This window comes from Liolophura sinensis, chromosome 8, assembly GCF_032854445.1.
Source record: "Liolophura sinensis isolate JHLJ2023 chromosome 8, CUHK_Ljap_v2, whole genome shotgun sequence".
In the NCBI taxonomy this organism is placed as follows: Eukaryota; Metazoa; Mollusca; class Polyplacophora; order Chitonida; family Chitonidae; genus Liolophura; species Liolophura sinensis.
Genome location: NC_088302.1, coordinates 51,993,165 through 52,014,304, shown reverse-complemented (window position 1 = coordinate 52,014,304; position 21,140 = coordinate 51,993,165). Strand labels below are relative to the sequence as shown.

General features: G+C 39.2%; 2 protein-coding genes across 2 annotated transcripts in view; both read left to right on the top strand.

Annotated features, from left to right (window-relative positions):
• Positions 1-3,527, top strand: part of LOC135473658 (uncharacterized) — a 13,923-nt gene extending 10,396 nt beyond the window's left edge. Inside the window, exons 12-15 of the mRNA XM_064753522.1 lie at positions 482-637; positions 1,866-2,002; positions 2,349-3,470; positions 3,509-3,527. Coding sequence (XP_064609592.1) covers positions 482-637; positions 1,866-2,002; positions 2,349-3,470; positions 3,509-3,527 — 1,434 coding nt within the window. The remainder of the gene's footprint in view (positions 1-481; positions 638-1,865; positions 2,003-2,348; positions 3,471-3,508) is intronic.
• On the top strand, positions 3,471-21,140 carry LOC135472144 (uncharacterized). The gene is made up of 10 exons (XM_064751507.1): positions 3,471-5,413; positions 6,525-6,625; positions 6,850-7,155; positions 8,467-8,625; positions 9,370-9,457; positions 11,147-11,474; positions 14,745-14,799; positions 15,557-15,640; positions 16,524-16,613; positions 16,859-21,140. The coding sequence occupies exons 1-10, from the start codon at positions 3,547-3,549 to the stop codon at positions 16,952-16,954; spliced, it is 3,174 nt and encodes a 1,057-aa protein (XP_064607577.1). The 5' UTR covers positions 3,471-3,546; the 3' UTR covers positions 16,955-21,140.

The following is a 21,140-nucleotide window of genomic DNA, read 5'->3' as shown; positions in this document are numbered from 1 at the left end:
CAGCCATTGTTACCAGGTATTCTCCTTATCTGTGGCATGTAGGTCGGCCCATTGTTAACAGATATTCTTGTTATTTGTTACAGATAGATCAGGCCATTGTTACCAGGTATTTTCGTTATCTGTTATGGGTAGATCCAGTCATTGTTGCGAGGTATTTTCGTTATCTGTTATAGGTAGATCCAGTCATTGTTGCGAGGTATTTTTCGTTATCTGTTACAGGTAGATCCGGCCATTGTTACCAGGTGTTTTCGTTATCTGTCATAGGTAGATCCGGCCATTGTTGAGACGTTGTCTTGTTATCTGTTCCAGGTAGATCCGGCCAATGTTACCAGGTATTCTTGTTACCTGTTACAGGTAGATCTGGCCATTGTTACCAGGTATTCTCCTGGTCTGTTACAGGTAGATCAGTCGTTGTTTCCAGGTATTCTTGTTACAGGTAGATCCAGCCATCATTACCAGGTATTCTCTTTAACTGTTACAGGTAGATCCAACCATTATTACCCAGAGTCTCCTGTCTCAGTTATCATTCCTGGTAAATAACCCCATATTCAGCGATATAAGACTTCTCACAGGAGATCAGAAGGTGGTTCATGCTCACAGAGTGATCCTTGCAGCTCGCTGTCCTCGGTTGATTCAGGTAAGCGAACCGATTTTCGCATATGAGAAAGAGTGGTCTTAACATGCAGACAGGGACATGTTTTGGTTACATGGTGGTTCATTCTGTTTTTCATTTCCAACCCACAATACGACAGTTAGCTAGAGGTCAAAACCAGAATTGATTTACGAAGACAGTTAAGACCATGTCAGAATGTGCGAGAAGAGCTTGCCCAAAAGAGCTTCACAGCTCATCAGTATACACAATCACAAGGTGTCATCTCAATCACAAACTAGTGAAAAAGATTTATTCATGAAATGTTAAAATAAACTCGCCTAAAAAGTAAACACAATAAATATGTGACTTGCATATATATCTAGGTCATTAATATATGACATATTTAGATGGTAATTTATGGAGTTGTGAACTGTTCCTATCATATCTGAAATGTGTAGGCAGAGGTAAGGACCTTCCTGGGCAACCTTCTCAGCTTCCTGTAAAATTGGGTCATACCAAACACTTTACAAATGGTACTTACTGCTGCCTTGCGTGGTGCTCAGCACTGAGAGGTCAGGGGATGGAAACATGACTGGTTGTCGCGGTGTCAGTATAATGTAACTGGGTGGGGTGTTCTATGTGGTGTCTTTGGCATGATACATGTACTCCAGTGGTGGTAGCCCTTTGGCAGCATGGACTCTCCCTGCCACAAGAAAGCACAATATCATATGTACACCCACGTAATGACTCCTTCTCGTCATATGACTGAAAAATTGTGAAGTACGAAGTTAAACCCCAAGCACTCATTCATTCATTCATCAGCATGTGACCAATGAATTCAGATGGTTAGCCTCCAAATCCTGCTCTGTTGGTTGCTGTATTAAATTGAAAGGTTGATCAGGTGCTTTAAAGACGTACAAGTGTTCTCCAGCGTAATCTGTGGCCCCCAGCTTATGTATGTTTGCATGGTATTTCTAATGTTATTGATGCTCCTAGATATTATGTCATCAGTATAACGTTTTCAGTTTTGCCTGGTTATATTACAATTAAAGTATTGCTGTTAAAATACAATTTGTACTGTCTTTAGCAACCAACCAATTCTTTAACCTGGAGGAATGATATACAGAAAATATGTAATAAACTGTTTTACATAGGCATGTTGCATTTGGTAGACCGGTTTATGCTTTACTATACTACATTGGTAACATGGCTGTCAAAAGGATTAAATGTGCCCCAGTCAATTTTCATATTATTAATTTCTGCTTATTTTCAGGATCTCCAGCAGACTAGTGAGGATTTACACCTGGAAGAATTCACTTGCAGGGCTGTACTAAATGTGATCAAGTTTATATATGCAGGAGAAATTGTCATATCCAGGAATTGTGAGGAAGAGATTCAGCTTGCTCAGAGGTTAGCATCATTCAACACACTTTTTGTTCAAAATCTTACGGAAAGTTTACTGTGATGGGAACTCTGAAGTTTAGATAAGTAATCATTTTTAGGGATATTTATGGAAATTACAGAGAAAATCCTGGTCAGATATTCACACAGTCATTTAAGCATTAACACCTCTCAGCATTTCTCACAGTTTTAATATTTTGCCTTTATCAAAAATGCGGATGGCCAGTTTGCCATTACGAGTCAGTATTGTTTATTTTGCAATGAGGTAGGCCAAAGGGCTGGATTATTTTTTTTAATTACCTCTCAACATTTGTTTTGTATGGATAACTATTTCTTTTCCTCATTTGATTTGCAGATTTGGTGTGGAAGAGCTTTGTGACATACTGCAACATCGTGTTGGTGACAAATGGGAACCAAATGCTGATGCAGACGAAGATAAAACCCTCGAAAAAGAGCAGGTTCTGGATGATTTGTTAAATAGCTTGTTTGACGGGAGCATGGGTGCAGTAGTCCAGGAAACAAATGGTGAAAATCTAGAGGAAGGAAAGGACGAAGAAGAAATGGACAGTTTATACCAGTTTATGTCAACACAAAGAGAGAAGAGTTCAGCAAACAAGGGAGACAACTCCAAAAAAGGACAAGAGTATTTAGGCTGTACAAGTATAAAACAAATAGGTTTCCATAGTGCTGGTCAAGAGATAAAGGTCAATAAGGGAGTTGTTCTATCTCTCAGTAGCGACATTAGTAGGCCTGGTATCCAAAGAATTACTGAGCCTTTAGGGAAACCCAACATGAAGAGATTGGAAGAGATTGTTGGAGATATCAGCTGTAGAAGTCACACCGGTAGCAGTGAACAGCGTGCTAATCAGAGTTCACACTCACACAGACCTGAAAAAGACATTTATGAATACAAAGCAGTTGAACAATCAGTTACAAGTAATGATGATAATGAAATTGAAGAAAATAAATGTAGGAGCAGGTCATCAGGATGCAGTGCAGAGAGTGATATGGGTAGAGGGTTAAAACGGGTAATTGTTTCTCATTGTGATGAAGACGGAGCGATGGAGACAGTTTGTAAGCGAGTAAAACTGGATGGACCCAGTTCAGACGGAAAATCAGATCTAGATTTGACCAGTCAGGTGGACTTGATGGATACCTCCAAGTCATCGTCTGTTACTGATTTGTACGATAATGATGAAAATCATTTTGATATAGTGCACAGCATGTTAAATGAACTAAGTCCAGGAGAAGCAGAAAAGTACCAACCTGATTGGTTTAAATCAAGCTCATCTGGGTCATCAGAACATGCAAAGTCTGAAAAGGATGATGAAGATCTGAAACTCCAACATGATATGAATGTTGGAGTAGCAGGTGATAATTTGGACGAAGAAGAAAGAAAGAGTGGAGATGAACTTATTGTGATAGATGTGAATGCCATGGAAGATATCAATAATGAGGCTAAGTTGCTAAGTAGCAAGTTGGAAGATAGTCTGGGGTCACATTTTACCCATCCAGTTCAGGATTGTTCTATTGAGAGTTATCCCCCTTTGCACATGTCTGTAGATTCTAACATTACTCCTGAAATGTTAAGCTCTGAGGAAAACTCTTGCATCAGGTTAGGTTCAGAAAGCATTCTTGCTAATTCTAGACCTAGATTGACCAGTACAGACAATCCTATGTGTAATTTAAAGGAAAATTGTATAGAAAATCGGTTCCCAAAGGTGACCAGTACAGAAGGGCAAGGGTCAAATGATCCAGATGGTCAGAGGTCTAAGTTGAATTGCACTGCAGGTCAGAGGTCAGAGATTACTACTACCCTGATGGAAAACAGTTCAAATAATTCTTTACCAGAAGTAGCAGAAACTGAAGAATCAAAAGGTAACAAAGACAAAGAAAGCCTACATCCTGCAGATGTAAATGAAGGTGATGAAAGACAAGATGCCACAGCTGCAGATTCTGATGCAGCTGAAAACAACAGTGACTCCTGGCTTATTCCAGATACACCAGTTAAACTTCCCTCATTGTCTGGGAGAAGCGTATTGAATGAGGACAGGTCGAAAACATTTAACTCCAAATCCAAGAAGTGTCAAAATAAGTGCTCTTCTGTTCGCGAGATAGACACAAATTCTACAAGAAACAGGCAGAAATTGAAGTTGAAGAACAGACGGCTGAATGACAGTGTGGATAATTTGACACCTGAATCATTCTCACCCAAAAATGCATCAGTGTTGGAAAATTCTGGAATTTGTGACATTTCTAAATGTCAGCCTTCATTCAGTACAGCTGTTGTGTCCACTCCAGTGCTCCAAAGAGCAGTGAAATCCTTCAACAGGCAAAGTTCTGTTTCTGATGTGTTGAAAAAAGGGCTTGATTTGAAAGATTCAGCAGATGAAATTTTATCATTCAGTAAAATGATGTTTTCAGTGATAAATAAGGAAGACCATGTTGAGACAACAACAGTAAGCGGCTCCCATTGTGTTAACGGAGACGGTGTTGAGACAACAACAGTAAGTAGCTCCCATTGTGTCATCGGAGACGGTGTTGAGACAACAACAGTAAGGGGCTCCCATCGTGTCAGCGGAGACAGTTGTATAGATGAACCAGGAAAACATAACAAGGACACCTTAAATTGGCAGAAATTGTCTGAAAATTGCACCTTGTCAGAAGCCAGATCACATAAGATGCCAGTTGATGTTGAGCTGACTCCAGAACAAAGAAAAGAACTTTTAAAAGATGTTGACATTTTTTTTGTCAGGACCCCTTCAGAACAAAGGAAAAATTCTGTTATGTCCAAACTGAAGAAACTGTCTCCAAGGACCAGTGATGTCTCAGTTTCTCCAGAAATCAACATACACATAGAGTCTGACGGTGATGACGAACTGCCAGAAGTTTCTGAGGATCAATTTTCTGTTCTCAGAAAAAGTTCCAGTTTTGAGAATGTTGATCGAATAGATTTGGACCCTTTACCTGTAGAAATGGATGTTGATAAGCCTAAAAATGAGTGTACAGACATTCAAATTGTCTCAGGAAATGCAACTCATAAGCATCAGCAAGCTAATGGAAAGAAGTACACATTTAAAAAAATGAAGTTAATCAACAACAATGAGCCTATTTTATGTATTCCTGAAGAATTACCAGACATTGCATCACCAGAGTTGCTTATTACACAGTCCCAAATTGGAAAACCAACAGGAGTTCAGTCCCCTTCAGTTTCCAATGTGTCCGCCATTTTGCCCTTAGGCTGTCCTGCTGGACAACCTGAAACCCCTGCTGACCAGTGTGAGACAAGTCCAAATGAAGGCCTTGGTGAAGGACAAAGGGAAGAGTTCTCCCCCATAAGGGGACCACCTGACTCTGATCATGCCATGTCTCAGGGTGATGCAGACCACAAAGACCCTTATTCACCTGTGAAATACCAAGGTATGCCCAGGTGTACTTATAGAGTTAGTTATACTAAAGTGGATCATAATCCAGAAGCCGTATAATCTGTAATGTGGTCTTCATGTAACATCACATGAATCATTCTTGATTGATGTGTTTACCTTGGGCAAAATTTTTTTTCAGGGTATTTCATAAAGCTGTCATACATTTAACAGTCAAACCTGATTTATCTTGCTAGATGAAGCCAAAGTTTATCAAGCATTTTAGGTTGCCCACAAAACTTGTTCCTTTGGATTCAGCTATTGCTGTCTTGGGTCAGTGTTTATGCTGGGATTTGGGTGGTTGACTGACTGAAGAAAGTCTGGTTTATGGGTGGAATAAAACTAGAACACTGTAGTGAACCACCCCCATGTCAACCATGCTACATTTGTGTATGAAAGTGTGGTATCAAGATCAGCGCCAAGTCACAGTCTTACCAAAATTTGTTTCTTGAATGAAGCATACTGTTTAATGGGCATGGGTACCTGTCTGAAGTGATCTGTCATTTAGGTAGACTTCTTTTTTTTGGTTTGAAGTTAGAGTTGCTTACCAAAATTTGTTTCTTGAATGAAGCATACTGTTTAATGGGCATGGGTACCTGTCTGAAGTGATCTGTCATTTGGGTAGACTTCTTTTTTTTGGTTTGAAGTTAGAGTTGCCTACCAAAATTTGTTTCTTGAATGAAGCATACTGTTTAATGGGCATGGGTACCTGTCTGAAGTGATCTGTCATTTGGGTAGACTTCTTTTTTTTGGTTTGAAGTTAGAGTTGCTTACCAAAATTTGTTTCTTGAATGAAGCATACTGTTTAATGGGCATGGGTACCTGTCTGAAGTGATCTGTCATTTAGGTAGACTTCTTTTTTTTTGGTTTGAAGTTAGAGTTGCTTACCAAAATTTGTTTCTTGAATGAAGCATACTGTTTAATGGGCATGGGTACCTGTCTGAAGTGATCTGTCATTTGGGTAGACTTCTTTTTTTCGGTTTGAAGTTAGAGTAGGTTGAGCCTTATTTTCTTCCAGTGCAACAAGACTGCAACCAAATTTATGATAGTGTCCTGAGTGTGGCACGAGGAAATAATATTAATAAATATTAAACTCTGATAATTTTCAGATCTGGATGTGTGGGAGGATTTTGATGATGCAGGAGTGGAGTTCAATCCTGGAACCTGTGACAGTTTTGTGGACATTGAGGGCAAGGATCATAGTGTCCAGGTAAGTCTGTATTGTGGTTTCTAAATGATGGAATACTTAACAACATATAAATGAATGTTTGTGTGGAATATTATATATATCATTGAGTAAATTGCATCTTAAGTAACTGTTTGTATATAAAATTGTTTATACAATTGTTGTAATTTGCATTATTTGATCCAAGTTGGCCTGCTTGAACGTATTTATATACATGTATTTGTCATTTCTCCATCTGTAAATTTTAGAATATTTCTCTGGCTAAAAATGAAGAGAGTCACCCTAACAACTCCAAGATGTCTGGAACAGCCTTATCACCCGTTGAGCTTCACTCTGAACCTGTAGCTGTGAGTTCTTCACCAGAGCTTAGCCTTTCTTCTGGGGATATGGCCCAGCCATTAGCCCAGTCACCACTCCCCAGCCTAGCAGGGACTCCACCAGACCTGGACGCCCCACCCCCTCATGTGGACTATCTGGATCAGTTTGAGGAACTTCAGGATCATCAGTCTGATTGGGAACCTACCAGCCCCTCTGGGTCATGCAGTCCATTCCAGGCAAGTAGGCTTCATCAGTGTGTAACAAACCAGCTGCATGCAATAAAACATGTAATGTACGTGCTGTGGATTACACTGTGGTGAATGCTCTACGAGATTGATTTTTCTGGCTAAGGTTTTTGCTCTAGTATTGCACAGATAATGGGGAGGTCCCATAGAATGGTAATCATTTTCCATTGAAGACAACTTAGAAATCAGCAGGGTTGTTTCAAGCTTGGACTCTTGCCAGATGATATTTATTTTTTTGATTAGTGTTTTACGCTGTCTCAAGAATATTTCACATCTACAACATTTTCCAAATAATAACTTCAGACTACAGACTGTGTAATATTTGTTTCAAACACAAACTTTAATAGAGAAGTCTGCCATAACACCTACCACATACATACAACAATTCAACCGCTAGTTTGGTGAAGAAATCGTTCCGGGTTAGGCATAAACCTATGCTTTCGGTGGGCTGTCTTTAGCACTTTACCGATACTTGTGTATAAAATATAGCTGTATAGCCATGTGGTAAGAATGCTCCCAATCCTTGCTTGCATTATCACAGATTAGAGGGTCACTTTGATATAGTTTTTTTGTATTACATATGGTTAATATCACAGTTCTTCTGATCATGTTTGCCAGGCATGCTGGGGCTATCTAACAAAGCAGTGGCACGCTACATCAAGCTACACTGTACATATCCCCTCTATATATATTGCCATGGATGTTACACCACGTGCATGGTGCAACTGCTTCGCAAAATGAGTCCCAGTGGCCTCCAGGCTTGGTCTGGCTGCATTCTTACAGAAAACCTCACTGTTGTCTTGTATAGGTGAAATAGTAACATTTACACCATAAAAGCTAGGTCAATAAAGTAAGTAAATAGATTTGGATACTCTAAGTTGGAAGACCCAAGATCAAACCTGGATCGAGTCTGACCAAAGATTGATGATAAAATGGTACTTGTGGCGTCCTCACCCAGCACTAAGAGGTTAGAGGAGGAAAACAGAACTGAGTGACTCGTCAGTATACTGTGACTGGATAGGGTGTCATGTCTGGTGTCTTTGGCATGATGCTTTAGTGGCGGCAACACTTTGGTGTCACAGATTCCCTCTGCCACAAGAAGACACAAGTATGGGTACACACGCCTAATGACTCCTCGTCGACATATGACTGAAAAATTGTTAAGTACGACGTTAAACCACAAGCATCCATACATACGTAGATTTGGATACTATTGTGGGACATGTGTGCTCTTTGTGACACTCTGGAAATTTAGATTCAACCTTAATGGAATCAGTCAACCTTACTGATACTACTCTGCAGAACGATGATACCAGACCTTCACAGCCAGCTGCCATGAGCTTTACCAAGACTCCTACCTGCCCTCCCCAGGCCAGTAAGAAGCCCAAGAAGAAATGGGTACCTCCATCACCGTTTACACCCATGCTCGATTATGATCGGATGAACACCCCTGGGCTTAAGGTAGATGTCCATTCACCACATGTTGTAATGCTGTAATGTATGTGGTAAAGAATCAATGACGGAATCAGAGGAATTTGTTAGTTTTAGTACTATGCTTGATTCAGTCTTGTTGATTGTGTATTCTTAGATTAGTGAAATTCAGGAATTCTTTCTTTAATTTAGTATTTTCTGAGATATTTTATATCCCCCTTTATAACAACTATAATGTTATGGGTGTCCGTGTATTTTGAAAGGGTGCATTCTGCAAGCTCACATGGATGAGTTTGGTACATTTGTCCTAGGCTAAAACAGTCGTAGGCTAAGCCAGTTCTTACTGTCATGACTACATCATACATGTTGTGTTAAAACATGTCTAGCCCTGGTAGCTACAGTCAAAATAGCCTATGATTGTTTGTGGAATGGCGCGTAGATGTAACGCTATAGATTGCCTATCAACAAATTTTGGTAAATATTTTTTGTGACCAACATGAGATTGATTGTGATCACTGTTCATAGAGACAGTACTTGTCTATGTGTGCACGTCCCTTGAACATTTTTTTTTTTAAACTTTTCTACTGAAATAGAAAGACATTTCACATGTTTCGATTTTGTTGAATTCTGGGTGTTTGTAAGACAAATCTCACTGTGTTTAGAGGGTTTATAAAACTGAAAATTTACGAACTTTTTACTTGGGAAAAATTAATGTTTTTGTTTTGATTTGTTGACCCCAATCTCATGACTTGATGCTTTGTTTGAAATTTTCAGAAAGAGATGCAGAAGTTTGGTATAAAGCCTGTGTCTAAGAAGAGGATGATTGTTTGTTTGAAGGACATTTATCACCAAACTCACCAGTGTGAGTCTGATCGTTTATTCTTTGTCTTTATCTGTTTAATGGTAATGCTCAGTGTTTCCATGTCAACATTTATGACCAAACTCACCAGTGTGAGGCTGATCATCTATTCTTTGTCTTTATCTGTTTAGTGGTAATGGTCAGTGTTTCCATGTCAACATTTATGACCAAACTCACCAGTGTGAGTCTGATCATCTATTCTTTGTCTTTATCTGTTTAGTGGTAATGCTCAGTGTTTCCATCAACATTTATGACAAAACTCACCAGTGTGAGTCTGATTGTCTATTTTTTGTCTGTATCTGTTTAATGGCAATGCTGAGTGTTTCCATGTCAACATATTTGACCAAACTCACCAGTGTGAGTCTGATTGTCTATTCTTTGTCTGTATCAGTTTAATGGCAATGCTGAGTGTTTCCATGTCAACTTTTATCACCAAACCCCATCAGTGTGAGTCTGATCATCTATTCTTTGTCTGTATCAGTTTAATGGTAATGTTGAGTGTTTCCATGTCAACATTTATCACCAAACCCCATCAGTGTGAGTCTGATTGTCTATTCTTTGTCTGTATCAGTTTAATGGTAATGTTGAGTGTTTCCATGTCAACATTTATCACCAAACCCCATCAGTGTGAGTCTGATCATTTATTCTTTGTCTGTATCAGTTTAATGGTAATGCTGAGTGTTTCCATGTCAACTTTTATCACCAAACCCCATCAGTGTGAGTCTGATTGTCTATTCTTTGTCTGTATCAGTTTAATGGCAATGCTGAGTGTTTCCATGTCAACATTTATCACCAAACCCCATCAGTGTGAGTCTGATTGTCTATTCTTTGTCTGTATCAGTTTAATGGTAATGTTGAGTGTTTCCATGTCAACATTTATCACCAGACCCCATCAGTGTGAGTCTGATTGTCTATTCTTTGTCTGTATCAGTTTAATGGTAATGCTGAGTGTTTCCATGTCAACATTTATCACCAAACCCCATCAGTGTGAGTCTGATTGTCTATTCTTTGTCTGTATCAGTTTAATGGTAATGCTGAGTGTTTCCATGTCAAACATTTATCACCAAACCCCATCAGTGTGAGTCTGATCATCTATTCTTTGTCTGTATCAGTTTAATGGTAATGTTGAGTGTTTCCATGTTGACATTTATCACCAAACCCCATCAGTGTGAGTCTGATTGTCTATTCTTTGTCTGTATCAGTTTAATGGTAATGCTGAGGGTTTCCATGTTGACATTTATCACCAAACCCCATCAGTGTGAGCCTGATCGTCTGTTCTTTATATGTATTAGTTTAATGGTAATGCTCAGTGTTTCCAAAGCTGTTGGGGCCTCCGGGGCCTGGTGGTTAATGCATTAGTGCAGCGCAATAACCCAGGAGCCACTCAACCAATGTGATCGCTGTGAGTTAGCTCATGGTGGCGCCCTCTCCGTTTGTAAAATTATACAGTCTTCCAGCAACCAGCAGTTGTGGGTTTCCCCCGTGCTGTGCCCAGTTTCTTCCCACCTCAGTGCTGGCAGCCATCATATAAGTGAAATATTCTTCAGTAGAGCGTGAAAACACCCATCAAGCAAATACAAAGCTGTTACAAGCGATTTTACCATGGTGACTTATCTCTTCACTACATGTTGCCATGGATTTATGCCAGGTGTCTGCTGATTCATTTGTCAGTTGTGGTTTGGTTGTTTATAGATGAGACTGACTCAGAAGCAGAGGTAAGCATTGTGGAGGTGGAAGAGGTGGCAACTGCTATGAATACTCAAGAAGAGGAAGTGATGAAGGAGGGAAAAGGTGCAAAACAAAAATCCAAAGCTGGGAAAGCTATGTCTAATGGACACAAAACTAAACCCTGCGCTAAAGGTACAAAGAAACTGCCACAGAAAGGTACTATGAAAGGAACAACAAAACAGTCACAGAAAGGTGCTGTAGGGAAACCAGCAGGAGTGAGCACTGCAACAGAGTTAATTGATCTATCTCGGGAAGAGGATGACAGCGAGCAGGGGGAGGAATCATGCGGCAGGTAGGATTATCTCCCTTTATACAGAAACTAATATTGAGAGAGTACACCCATCAGCAGTTGCCTCATCGCCCATTGTTAAGGGCGATGAGGCAAGAATCTTGTGCCTCATCTTTTCTGTGCCCATTCTTCTGACATGCTTGGTAACTTCGTTCCTTAGTAGCCATATTAGAAAAAATTGAAACACAATGTTGCGTTATTCAAACCCTACGTACATATGGGTAATATGCAAGATAGAGTTCAGGTAATGTCAGTGGAAAGAGCAAGGGTTATAGAAATAATTCAAACCTGGTTGTTTAAAATTGATAACTTTTAACTGCGATATCTGAGTTATTTAGTATCACAAAAGTAAAAAGGTATGGTTTTTAAGTTATGTGTGTAGCCGAAGCAGTTAGCGTTTGGTGTGGTGTTGCCATTTTGTTTCAAAGCTGTTGTGTACAGTCTAGTGTTGAGGCCACCAGATATGTGTTGCATGTAGAAATTCTTGGTCGGGATAGACGAAAAACAATAAGAACTGCGCGGACTTTCAGATACACCGCATAAAACGTTGTTCTGAAAACAGAACATAAAAATACAAAATATATCACACGGTGGTCATATATTACAAAATGCTCTACCCATATCCAAACAATGAGTTGTTTCCTTTAAATATCACCCTACACCTTTTACAGTTAAAAGATAAACCCATCACCCATGCCTAAATATTTTCCTTTTCCTCAAGCAATAAAACATCAATTTTAAGACAAATTTTTCATTCTTTTTCTTTTTTTTTTCATACAAATTCCAGTATAACTACAATGCAAAGATATAAAATACATAGTTGAAATGGTTTTGTATTCATAGTATGTCGAACCTTTCAGCAAGAGCTGAAATTACCTGCCACATTGACCAGTGGCAGCTGAATGATGACTAAGAATGCACTTGTGTATTTAGCACTTGCAGCCAGACTCACAGTTGTTAATTGACCTGAACCCTCTCCGGCCGTAAATGGGAAGGTCTGCCAGCAACCTGCGGATGGTCGTGGGTTTCCCCCGGGCTGTGCCCGGTTTCCACCCACCATAATGATGGCCGTCATCGTATAAGTGAAATATTCTTGAGTACGGCATAAAACACCAATCAAAAAAAAAAAAAAAAATTAACCTGAACTATAAAACCGGGTGATAAAATAATTCACCAACACCTTGAAACAATGAATTGGCTGATTACCTGATGAGTGGGTCCGTGTGGCTCACTCGGCCAAGTGTAACAGCGTACCGCGTGGTCCTGACTTAGCTGGCACGAGCAAAAGCTGCAATTTTACTCACAGACCTGTCACAGCACCACAGCCAAAGGGAGGTAACACGGTTAGGTATAAATTCCTACCAAACCCTCCCCGGGGGAAAAATGGAGGAAGATGACAATTGCAACCTACCGTTATATTCTAAAATTAAACAACACTTCTGCATAGATCGCTTATACTCATTGCTCTGAGTCTGAAGCCTTACGTTTCTAATAATTCCATCGACACCCGGATAATCCTCAGTTATTCTTTCTAAATTCCATTTTCCTTGACGAACTGAGGGTTCACTCAACAAAACAACATCGCCTACTTGCATTTGCCTATCCTTAGTCTGCCATTTTGAGGGCGTCATTAACGTGGGTACATGTTCACTAATAAACCTGCGCCAGAAATGATGCATTAGACTTTGTACGAATTCAAACTGCTTCTGCAGGTTTGTGGTTTCCCGAAAGGGACTCTGCGGAACCTCAGTCATGGTCGGCCTAGTAAGAAGTGACTCGGGGTCAGGGGCTTTGGATCATCAGAGTTATCTGGCATATGACCTAGCGGTCGTGAATTAACCACACTCAGCCTCAGCAAATACCGTTGTCATCTGATTCCACGAGAACTTCGGACTTGAATTACACGCTTAATCAAGGTTTCCTACACCACCTTGATGGGGACTCGAAGGGGTAATAGTGATTTTGTGCCGAGAGGCAAAATTGTCAGTCTGCGCTCTGTCCTTCCGAAGTATCTTATGCAGCTCCTTCTGGGCACCTTTAAACGAAGATCCATTATCTGACAAAATGGTTTGTGGCCAACCTCTACGAGATGCAAAAGGCCTGAACGCGTGCAGAAAGGCTGACGTAGACAACCCATCAACAATTGCTAAATGTATAACCCCTACTGAGGCGCATGTAAATAACGCACCCCACGCCTTGGAAAAACTTCGTCTCCCATATCTAAGCAAAAAGGGGCCAAATAATTCTACATCAGTAACTGAAAATGGGGGTGAAAAAGGCTTAAGTCCATCTAAATAAATCGGCCATGAGTGTTGAATGGCAAGGTTGTTGTAACTTTATGCACACAACACAATCACGCATTATCGATCTGGCAAGATTTTGGCCAGGAACTATCCAGACTGTCCTTCTAGACATACACAAGGTCCTTTCTGGACCAACATGTCTCGTGTTAACATGGGTATCTCTCATCAGCAGAGTAGAAATGTGATGTCAGCCTGGCAATAACGCCGGGTGGATCTGGTCATAAAATAAAGTTGTTCGTCTAATTCTTGCAAATAGGTTTGCTTTACGTGGGTTTTAGGCAAGCAGTGTAACATAAAGTGATCTGGACAGTTTCTGTTGAACCAATAAAATGGTTGAAAGGTGTAATTTAAAGCCTGAGGGCCATGTTTCTCAGAGAGATCTGAAGGGATTAACACAACCTCATGGAATGGGGCTGTGGGTGCACTTCAGGCCGCATCTTGTCTGGAAAAATAAACCTAAGCCAGGTAGTGGATTTCCAGATTTCCTTGAGTTTATTTCCTTTTTAGTGAGGCTACTGGTGATCTATGGTGTAAACACGAGCTGGCCTACTAGTGCTGTTTGTTCGTGAATGATGTTTTCTATATATGGGTTATCCAAACATCCATTGATTTGTTTTATAAACATGAGCTGAACACCTGACGCAGCACATATCAAACTTGTGTCTTCAGCTTGAATTGATATATGTATTTTAAAGGTGAATAATTCTGTTAAGGATTATAGTTGCCTTGCATAAGTAAAAATTGTCCAAGTGTTTAATTTGTGTCCTTCGTACCTATCACACCTTAACCTAAACCTCAACCTCAACAGGGTTCTGTGACAAGTCTAGACAAGCCTGTGTACTCCTATCACTGTGTCTCATGTGCATACATGAAAGGTAACCATCAGTGCTTTGTGACTTTTCTTATGTTGTGATTTGTTTCAAAAACTCCCTATGTTGAGCTTAAATGTTTCTTTTTTTTTTCTTTACAGTGATATGGTAGAAGAAAGTTTCTTTATCGAAAGTGAAATGTTGAGTTCACAACAGGTAAGAGTTTCCAACTGCAATTGAAATAGTTAAAACTGGCGAATAGTAGCTGAATTTCTCCAATGTCCAGGCAACAAGGGACACAACCTACTGTCCGGAAATTATCTCCCCTTCCCACCAGAGGGCTTTCTTTGTTTACATATCAATATTTTGCCACATGTCTCTTGACAGAGAGTGGAATAGGATGAATGGAGAAACGTGTATGAGTATAGTAGTTGTTATTTGAGAGTTTTTCAAACTCATTAATGTTTAATCTTAGGTTTCAGTAATTATTTGTGCACTGTAAACATTGTATTTTATGATCCATACTGAAGGTCCTTTGTCAGGGCCTCCAGTTATTAACATTGACCCTAGATAATAATGACCTAACCTCATACTGCATGCAAATTCATTCTTTTCACTAATTAGACTACACATATTTATGCAGCAGTATGTATGATAATTAGAGGAGAATCAAAGTCTAAGGCTTGTTATGTATGTTAAGCAAAATGAACTGTAATGGATAGATGTCTGCTTTGTCACATAAAAGGCCATGAAAAACAGGAAAGTCATAAAAACATGAAGGTCAGATAAAATAAAAAGGCGGATTTTCAGATTTTATTTTTATTCCACTTTTGGATTTTTTTAGAGTTGGCTTGCCCTGTTAGACGCAAGACTAAATTTGTGTTGCCCCTTAAAGGGATATTCCATTGATTTCAAATGTATATCCATACACTGAAAAATGACAATATTGTGTGTAATAACTGTTGTTAAACAGGAGAGCAGCCCTAACCTGCATGAGGAGCTCCACATTTTTTTTACCTCCAATCCTGAACTCTACTCCAAAGTGCTCATGTATGAAGTAAGTGTCCTCTAGCAATATACATAATTTATTCGATTAACAGACAAGTTGTTACAGACTTGAATTAAGGTCTCCCCAATTCTTATATGGCTCCAAGTCTGGAGGATTGTATTAAATTTGATTGATAGTTGTAGAATGACCTGCTCATAGTGCTATATGGCAATGTATTTTGGACAAAATTAAAAAAAAAAACTGATTTACAAAGATTTCTAAAAGTGGGCTCAGGTTAATAGGGGAAACCACCTCCGTTCACTAGGTTAATGGATGGGGGAGACCATAGAGTCTGTGAGTGTGTGTGTGCGGTGGTGGTGGGGGGTGGGGACCACCTCCCTTCACCAGATTAGTAGATTGGATGAAACCATCTCTCTTCACCAGGTTAATGGATAGGAATCAGAGTCTTGGGAAGTGGTGGTGAGGGGGGGGGGGGGGGGGGTGACCATCTCCCTTCACAGTTAATGTACAGGGGAAACCGCTGCCCTTCACCAGGGTAATGGATAGGGAAAACAAGTCTAGTGGGAAGCCTCATCCATTCAGCAGGCTAATGGATCAGGGAAAACCAGTCTGGGGAGAAGCCACACCTTTTCGCCAGGTTAATGCTCAAGGGCTGGGGAACTTCTGGCAGACACTAGTACATGTAGTCCCCTCTGGGAGTACCGCTGATAGGCATAGATAGCTGTACTAATACTGAATGTTGAAACTAACATGTACATGTAGTGTTTGGATGTACTTGTAGTTCTGGTGATATTTCATATCAATCCTTTGGTCTGATGTGAAACCGCTCTATTGGCATTTGTAGTTAAGAGATTTGTAATGCTCGCCATTAAGATTCAAATTCCTGTCTGACCATGTTTGCTTCATGAGTTGTTTGTTTTAATGTTTGCAGCCTCTGGAGTTTGATTGGCTGAGAGAAGAAATCAAAAAAGCTGGCATAAAGTGCTCCATGCCCAAACTTATTCATTTTATGGATGAAAGGGTAAGTTGGCATGTCTTGTCTGGGCTGAATTGTTTTCTAAAGAAAGGAGTAAACTCCTTTAAATATTGCTTACTTTTAATGTTGTTCATTTTTCAAATCAAAGTTTTCTGTGTTGGAGTAGAATCCAGACTCGACTGCACTGTTAATATTGCAGCCTTATGAATTTATGACTGCTCAGTATGGTATTTCTCTCTGACCACAAAGGTACAGATAATTTGTTTGACTCTGTTCTCTCCCGTCCACAGTGCATCACTTTCACCATGAAAAGTCGCAGAGCCGACAAACCGAGGGGCAGGAGAAAAAAGTCTGTGAAGAAAACCACACAGAGTGCTGTCTCCTGAAACAGATCTGCTGCTCATTCAGTTTTAAATAGTATCAGTGAGTTAGAACCATTCCTGTTTGATAGATCATGCCAGGGTGAATCAGTAATTATTGTAATCTATGTGGACAAGTACGGACCTGGTGTTTGAGCCGTTAGGAGCATGTGTGGGTGTATGTTAACTTTCAACTACAAAAAAAAAACAACAAGTTGTGCAATTAGGTACACTCTGGACACAGTTTCCACAAATCGGACATAAATCTTGTTTATTCTTTGATCCCTGTGTTGGGTACTGTTTGGGTTTAGATTGTGAAACATTGAATTGAGATTGCCGTGAGTTTGATGATTTTTATTGAAATTTATATCCCGTATGAAATGTAAAGGCATGTGGAATTGTAAATTTGATTTATACATTCCACTTAAAGCCAGTTATCTTTGAAACAGTTTGGAACTTTCTTGATCAAATTTTCATTTGACCCAAGCATAAACTTTGGCTTAAATTCCATCATATGTATGTGTATATGGACACACTGTCACAGAGGTTATGAGATTCAGTTATAGGTACCAAAATGATCTCTCCAGTAAACTTGCAGTGCTGTATCATTCAATCTTGTGCATTTCAAACAAATGATTGTGATGCTTTCGCAATGGGTGCATCTTTACTGTGAGCTGCGCCATAATCTGCATTCGACTTAAGAGACAGTTGTGCCATGGAGAAGATTGTTTTGTGACATATTTAGTCTGAGATTTTATTAATTAGGCCAGGAACCTATCAGGAAGTATGTTTACTTTTAGAACATTTATGGTTGTCTATGTTGTATACTTGGTATTCAGGGTATATGTAAATACCCCGGGAATTCCTGGAAGAAACACATTAAAATGTACTGCGTACACGTATGTCCACACATCTCCTGACCAGTGCATGGTATGATTTGTGAAACGCTTAAGGTATCTTCCTAGAAGGGAAAACACCTAGAGGCATATGGCGGATGCAGGGTGTAACTCAGTGGCTAATGTGCTTGTGTTAGAATCGCTATTGCCTAAGGGAGTTGATTTATTCACAGCCCAGACTGGGAATCAGTATTCCTCGGCCTGCATTTTTCTCCGTGCCTAGGTGGTAGTAAGCGTCAGACAGTGCCCATGTGGCTGCTTAAAAGACAACAAATAATATAACCTTAACTGTTTTGGAAGAGGGATTGAAACAGATCTAAATGGCCACAGCCATTTTGTGCAGAGGCATTTGATAACTTGGTTAATCAACTCAAAGGGGATAGGTCATGTGAGAGAAACTGGAAACATGTTGTTGTACCGGATTACAGAAATAAATTATGCCTGGTTTGTTAAAATTGATAACTTGACGAATCTTTTGATTGTCCCAATGTGGACAAGTATGTTAACTTTGAACTGCGATACGTTTAAAAAAAAATAACATCCCAATAGGACATATGTGTATATACTGTAATTGTTCAACCTTTTTGCTTATTTGTGCACAAGCCGATGCCCTCAACTCCATGTCGTCAACCCTATGCCCCCTAACGCTGAGAGGATAACTAACTGGGGCAGTTTCCAGTTATTGACATGCAAATCGATACAAAAATTCATCACTTTAAGCACATTCTCTTTCCAAACAGCGGTTTCAAATTAACAAATTAATCAAATTAATGGAGTTGATACATTTTCATTCAGGAACTGCCTAGATTTTGGAGATATCAAAGCCTTCATGGTAAACAGTGAAACTCCATTCAGAATTTGTTTTCTTTGGTTATACAATTCAATTGCAATTTGATACACCATCTGCTCATCGTTAGTATCTTCAAACTGTCAGCTTCAAATAATGATGGCATAACCATTTGCAGAGATACAACCCAATTATTTGTGAGAATCTTTGTGTATAAATCATAAATTTGAATATCACCATCAGTCTGCCGAGCCCTGGAGCATGTAGTTTGTATTGGGCATTTCCCAGTACCTAGATGTGTTAAACAACATGATGTGGTTTTGTAATTTCTGGTCACTCTCGGATGATTGTCATTAGGCATTTGATTTGAGTGATTTTGCAGGTAAGCCTAGATTGATGTTTGCTAATGTTTGAAGTGTTTTCACCTGCCAGGTTAGCATTTTGGTGAGATCTTTAGGGAAATATTCTTGATGAAAATAAACATTAATTGAATCATCCATGGGACACACTCACAGGATTTCAGTGTCCTCTTCAGAGTTAATCCTTATAGGTAATCCTCGGCACATCTTTGGATGTTAAACAGGCATCATGCATACATTGTGTACACTTTTGGAAAAGGAGAGAAATTCTATGCAACTGATTACCAAGTGACGTTTGTAGAATAAACATTGGTGGCCTGTGTGTTAAGTAAGGTAAAAGATGTTACAGTTTATAGGGATATCCCCCAACTGCTGTAATTCTTCTAATTTTCCTGACATCTGGTTGGCTCTGTTTAGCCAATATAGTTGTAGGAATATTTGGTTTCTTTCTTTTTTCATGTGGTTAGTCCATCTTATGAACAACATGTATCAAACTTTCAGCAGCAATAATGTCTGTCCTAAAAATTAGAAGAAGCTGGTACGCATTGAATGTTTAATACAAAAGCTATTTTTACCAAAAATATTTGAATTAAATGTAATTGCTTATAAGGTTACTATCTTTTTATCACACCAGTTCACCTCAAATTATGGTCATTTACCTCAAGATATATGGTTATCTGATATATTGTCTTAAAGTAGTTCCCTCGAATCTGTTAAAGTTAAGTGGTGTTTTGGCTGTGACAAAGCTGTTGCATATTTTTAAAACATTTGTTCTTGCCAGGATTATATTGTAAATGTCTCCCACGGCAGAACAAAATGTATGATACATGTATTGCAAAGTAGTGTTTGATTGTTCATTTGTTTTATAGCTGTATTGTATTTGTAGTAGTTGATTTTGTTATTTAATTTATTGTTCACAGTTTCAGAACTATTGATCTTTGAAATGTGTTCAGACTTTTTGGTGAAAAAAAGTGTCTGAGGAGTACACACTGGTAGGCTTAAGGCCTTCACAGGTAATCGAAGTGGGGTTATTATTTTGGGGGAAAGGTTAGCACTGCATGCCAAGTTAACACGCAGGTAGGAGTATTCATCTCCTGAAATTCGTCTCTTCAAATTGCAATTCCTTAAACATTGGAAGTATTGGAAGAGCTTAATGTTGCAGAGTACAAAAAAAAAGTCTGAGAGTAGAGGATAGAAATTCTTGGATAGAGTGTATTAACTTGGTCACACCAAATATATTCACAGTTGTAAAGACCAGCTGATCCTTTATTAGTCAGGGAGTCCCATGTCAGATGTTCATTGTAAAAAGCTGCTAGTTAAATTTATTGACGTCACTCTACCAGCGTGAGAATAATATCAGCTTATGTTCCCAATACATCTACATTACATTTACCTTCGCAACATTCAGCTTAGCCTAAACTATCCGCCGTAGTAACAAACCAGTCAGCGAGTATTGTGTATCCCTGGGGTGGTAAGTCTGTTTCATTTCCCAGTGAAGTAATTTATATTCGGGTGAACTGCTGTGTTGTCCGTAATGTGGAATTGAATTGTAGACTGATATCTAGAGCAAATTCTGTGTGCCATTGGTAAAGGAGATGTTTGGTGCTGATTTGACCATTATGTATATCCTCTTGTAAAGAATGAAATGACATGCTTCTTTTTTACCTCGTGAAGATATACTCTGTATTCCTGTAAATTGTGGACACATTTTGTGATTCTTACAAGCTAAATTTCAAACTTGACCATTTATAACTATTGAAGCCTTATTGTTGCAACATACCACAGGAGTCAAAATGTTTCATATTTCGGAGTGTTATTGTCAACAAAAAATTCAGGTCGTCTTATGTCTTTAGAAAGTGTGAAATTGATGAAATCCCACTTATGTCAATGTCTAACAACATGGAAGGGGATATAATACAACCATGCCTTATTAAATTTTTAATATTTGCTTCACATTTTTGTGATCACCTTAGGCTAAATTTGAGGTCCTCGTTTTTATTTTGAGCTTGTAAAACTTGTGCGCTTGACAAAACATTTTGACCCCTGTACCATTCCTGGAGCTGTGAAAGCATTTTGCCTTCTTTAGCTTCACAGTCAGTAGTACAGTTAATGATAGGAAACTAATCCCATGCTTCACTGCATGTTGTCACAAGTAAAGATGTTTTCAGCAA